This window comes from Eucyclogobius newberryi, unplaced genomic scaffold (assembly GCF_026437365.1).
Source record: "Eucyclogobius newberryi isolate DKJ021-1_F unplaced genomic scaffold, fEucNew1.0.hap1 SCAF_1, whole genome shotgun sequence".
NCBI lineage: Eukaryota > Metazoa > Chordata > Actinopteri > Gobiiformes > Gobiidae > Eucyclogobius > Eucyclogobius newberryi.
The window spans coordinates 5,297,974-5,302,973 of NW_027315723.1; the positions used below are offsets into that span (position 1 = coordinate 5,297,974).

A 5,000-nucleotide genomic window follows, 5' to 3' on the forward strand; every position below is an offset into this window, starting at 1 on the left:
AAATAATATCATATATAAGTCGCTCTGGAGTATAAGTATAAAAGTATAAATATAAGTATAAGTCGTACCTCGGCCAAAACTATGAAAAAGGTGCGACTTATAGTCCAGAAAATACGGTACAATTTTAAAACCCATTTCAATCAAATATTGTGTTTGCCATCTTTTAAAAGTGATCAGATATTGCACTTAGTTATATAATTTACAGTTGATTTTACGTCTGAGCTCATGTTCTCATCACATACTGGTGGATGATGGTGCGTCGCCCTCCACAGAGCCTGCTGGGAGCAGAGACCCAGAGCGGCTCCACGTGGCAGGGCTTCAGGCAGAAGGTCCGTCTGCTGGTGCCGTACATGTGGCCCAAAGGAAACCTGTTCCTTCAGATGCTCGTGCTCTTCGCCATGGGCCTGCTCGGCGTGGAGAGGGCCATCAACGTATTTGTGCCCGTCTACTACAAGAACATAGGTACGGCTTTATATTTACTACAAGAACATGGGTACGGCTTTACATTTACTACAAGAACATGGATACGGCTTTACATTTACTACAAGAACATGGATACGGCTTTACATTTACTACAAGAACATGGATACGGCTTTACATTTACTACAAGAACATGGATACGGCTTTACATTTACTACAAGAACATGGATACGGCTTTACATTTACTACAAGAACATGGATACGGCTTTACATTTACTACAAGAACATGGATACGGCTTTACATTTACTACAAGAACATGGATATGGCTTTACATTTACTTCAAGAACATAAATTTTACATCTACTGTAAAAACAAAGACTTTACAACTCCGATCCCATGATCAGCAGAAAGAGGTTTAGAGCATGTGATATGCTAAGTGCCGACACACCAACAGCAGCAGTAGTAAATGTAAAGTGTGTGGATGTGCTTTGTGCTTTACATGCTGCCCCTGAAAGCACCACACTCTAGTTATTAACTTCGTGGTGCATGATTGGCAGGTGGTCATGTCATAACGTTATGACATGTCTTCTACTTGTCCTTTGTTGCCATTGATGGTTCTTTTCTTTCCCAGTGGATGAGCTGACCGGCCACAGCCCGTGGGGCAGTGTGGCCACTACAGTGTGTATCTACGTCCTCCTCAAGCTGCTGCAGGGGGGAGGGGCAGGTGAGACTAAACCTCCTACTAATCATTGTACTATTACTAACACAAGTATTGGCCAGTTCTACAACACAGCTCTTTATTCAACATTTCCCATCAGGCTCGTCTGGTTTCGTGAGCAACCTTCGCTCCTTCCTGTGGATTCGGGTGCAGCAGTTCACCAACCGCGTGGTGCAGCTCCGACTCTTCGCTCACCTTCACTCGCTGTCCCTGCGCTGGCATCTCGGACGAAAGACCGGAGACGTCCTGCGGAGTATCGACCGAGGGACCAGCTCCATCAACTCCCTGCTCAGGTCAGGCTTATGTTTGTGTTTATTGAACTGCAAAATAAAAAAAATCAATACCCCAAAAGGTGATCAAAAACGTGTCCAATCCAGACAAAAACGTTTCCTGAATCGTCTGAATGTAAGAACTAGAGCACATGATTCTCAGAGCGCTGCACGTATTAGTCACTGCCAGAGACAAATGTTTTATTTTAAAAACTCCTACGTTAAGAGGCAACAAAATGTGTGTCAAATGCAAACGTGACTTACTTGAAACGTGTCTTTGCAGCTACATTGTCTTCAGCATCTTCCCGACCATCGCCGATATCGTCATTTCTATCATTTACTTCATCACGTTTTTCAACGCCTGGTTTGGTCTCATCGTGTTCGTCTGCATGACGCTGTACCTAAGTAAGTACTCTGCAAATTATTGTCTCAACATCTAGATATTTTGTATTTATTTTAAAGGTTTTTTTTCTTCCCCCCAGCGTTGACCATTATCATCACCGAGTGGAGAACGAAGTACAGGCGAGAGATGAACCAGCAGGACAACAACGCCAAGACCAAAGCAGTGGATTCTTTGTTGAATTTTGAAACGGTAAATTTTGTTCCTTTTTTGTTTTTGTCGTCAATCAATTCTTTGCTAAAAATCTAAATGTGTCATAAACAGGTGAAGTATTACAATGCAGAAAACTACGAGGTTAGCAGATTTGAGGACGCCATCTTGAAATATCAGGTAAACTTCCTTTTTTTTTACCCAAGAATATGATTTAAATCAAATAAAGACAAAACATATGTATAAATTAGGACATTTTTCTCCAGAATTGTTCCATTTTAATGTTAGCTTTTCGTGTCTCAAATGCCGGCTTGGTCTATGCGTAGTGTTTTTAATTGTACGTTGTATGTTTTTAATTGTAGTTTAGTGAAAGCTAAATCTAGGGCGGGGCCGACAAGACTGGGTCTGTCGGTAAAGAAACAAAGCGCCACACATCAGGTGAAGGCGTCGTAAAAGAAACATACGCTCAGAACAGATGTTTGCAGAAAGCGCGCAGATATGGGAACAAATCAATCTAACAGAGACGCCTGTCATGCTGCAATGTCAAATAAACATGGGAAGGAGTGTCTGGAATGCCTGCCAATGTGGTCAGATACATTTGGATTTGGCCAGGTGTTTTTATTGTTTTATTTAGTTAATTTTATTGTATTTCTGTTTCTGTCATTTCTTTGTGATTTGAATGCATTTTTCCTGCTGTGAAGCACTTTGAATTGCCTCGTGCATGAAATGTGCTCTACAAATTGCCTTGCCTTGCCTTACATAACCAAAGGTGACTCTGCTGTGTCTGTCACAGGAGTCTGAATGGAAAACTCAGGCCTCTCTGGCGTTTTTGAACCAGACTCAGAACCTCATCATCGGCTCCGGTCTGCTGGCCGGGTCCCTGCTCTGCGCCTACTTTGTCACCGAAGGGAAATTTCAGGTAAAGTTGAAAAAAACAACATTTAAATTGCATACTGCATATTGTATTTATTGAACGACTGTGTGGTTGTCCAGGTGGGAGATTTTGTCCTGTTCGGCACGTATATAATCCAGCTGTACACGCCACTCAACTGGTTTGGAACTTACTACAGGTGAGATCAGTTACACCGAGCCTCGTTTGAGCTGCTGAACGTGTCGTTATGCTCCGAAATCATGGCAAAATGACATGATGCACAGAAAATAAAATACAAGATATGTTGCATTAGCTGTAAAAAGGTCAGTGTTGCCAGAGGTAACATAAGGTAACTTTATTTGTACCCGAGGGTAGATTTGGTTGCAGGTAAAAGAGAGTGGGCTGCTCACACACACATGGACAACATTAATGACATTGACAGAAAACGGACAGTGACATAACAGAGACATAGAGACATGGAAAACAAGTATACAAACTGTTATTAGTGTCAGAATACAGCGGATAAAATACAGAGGAAAAGCCATCCATAGATACAAAACACTAGTCCAGAATAAATAAATCAATAGATGAAGAAGATTAAGAAGAGAGCTGCCGGTTTCCCCACAGAAATGAGTCTTTTTAAGAGGCAGAAATGATTATCAGCGGTTTGGGCCAGAGATGGTTTCTAAATAAGCGTGTTAATTGTTGAAAAGCCCCAAAGTCGATTGTTCTGTGGAGCTTCTGTGGAGCTTCAGTGGAGCTTCAGTGGAGCTTCAGTGGAGCTTCAGTGGAGCTTCAGTGGAGCTTCAGTGGAGCTTCTGTGGAGCTTCAGTGGAGCTTCTGTGGAGCTTCTGTGGAGCTTCTGTGGAGCTTCAGTGGAGCTTCTGTGGAGCTTCTGTGGAGCTTCAGTGGAGCTTCAGTGGAGCTTCAGTGGAGCTTCAGTGGAGCTTCAGTGGAGCTTCTGTGGAGCTTCAGTGGAGCTTCTGTGGAGCTTCTGTGGAGCTTCTGTGGAGCTTCAGTGGAGCTTCAGTGGAGCTTCTGTGGAGCTTCAGTGGAGCTTCAGTGGAGCTTCAGTGGAGCTTCAGTGGAGCTTCAGTGGAGCTTCAGTGGAGCTTCAGTGGAGCTTCTGTGGAGCTTCTGTGGAGCTTCTGTGGAGCTTCAGTGGAGCTTCTGTGGAGCTTCAGTGGAGCTTCAGTGGAGCTTCAGTGGAGCTTCTGTGGAGCTTCAGTGGAGCTTCAGTGGAGCTTCAGTGGAGCTTCAGTGGAGCTTCTGTGGAGCTTCTGTGGAGCTTCAGTGGAGCTTCAGTGGAGCTTCTGTGGAGCTTCTGTGGAGCTTCAGTGGAGCTTCAGTGGAGCTTCAGTGGAGCTTCAGTGGAGCTTCAGTGGAGCTTCAGTGGAGCTTCAGTGGAGCTTCTGTGGAGCTTCTGTGGAGCTTCAGTGGAGCTTCTGTGGAGCTTCTGTGGAGCTTCAGTGGAGCTTCTGTGGAGCTTCTGTGGAGCTTCTGTGGAGCTTCTGTGGAGCTTCTGTGGAGCTTCTGTGTGTGTGCTTTACGTCAGGCGGGTTTCAGACTGTTTTTCAGACGCTTTTGCACAGATTTGGTGCCTGAAGCCTGGCGACCCTGGTAAAGGATTTAATGTGAAAGCTGACGTCTGAAAAAAGTCAGAAAATGCATAATAATGGACCCTAAAAAATGCATAAATATTCCTCTAATGTTACAGAATGATCCAGAACTCGTTTATCGACATGGAAAGCATGTTCAAACTGTTTGAAGAAGAGGAAGAGGTACATTTAATTACATTATTATTACATTATTTATTTCATTACTTTGAATAAATGTAACAAAATATGTGTGGGTTTTTTTGTCTTTAGGTGAAAGACGAAGTCAACGCTGGAAACTTAAACTTCCAAAATGGAAAAGTGGAATTTGACAATGTTTATTTCCAATACATCAGTGGGTAAGGCCAACAGTCCACACGCTTTTCATCTGTTATTTTAGGTATTTGGAAGAATTCATAATTACTTCCTTCCTTTTTTTTAGGAAAGAAATCCTCAAAGACGTGTCCTTCACCGTTCTTCCAGGACAAACTGTCGCTTTGGTAGTTCTCACCCTCCATTACCAATTCCACAATATTAAAATAGGCATTATTTTTATAGTATGTTCATTTGAAATCT

The 5,000-nt window shown here is 43.0% G+C and overlaps 1 protein-coding gene across 1 annotated transcript in view; it reads left to right on the forward strand.

The window, feature by feature from the left end:
• Positions 1-5,000, forward strand: part of abcb6a (ATP binding cassette subfamily B member 6 (LAN blood group) a) — a 16,088-nt gene that overhangs the window by 5,548 nt on the left and 5,540 nt on the right. Inside the window, exons 4-14 of the mRNA XM_072444330.1 lie at positions 273-462; positions 1,053-1,145; positions 1,240-1,432; positions 1,692-1,813; positions 1,891-2,000; positions 2,073-2,138; positions 2,752-2,877; positions 2,952-3,028; positions 4,547-4,610; positions 4,698-4,783; positions 4,867-4,924. Coding sequence (XP_072300431.1) covers positions 273-462; positions 1,053-1,145; positions 1,240-1,432; positions 1,692-1,813; positions 1,891-2,000; positions 2,073-2,138; positions 2,752-2,877; positions 2,952-3,028; positions 4,547-4,610; positions 4,698-4,783; positions 4,867-4,924 — 1,185 coding nt within the window. The remainder of the gene's footprint in view (positions 1-272; positions 463-1,052; positions 1,146-1,239; positions 1,433-1,691; positions 1,814-1,890; positions 2,001-2,072; positions 2,139-2,751; positions 2,878-2,951; positions 3,029-4,546; positions 4,611-4,697; positions 4,784-4,866; positions 4,925-5,000) is intronic.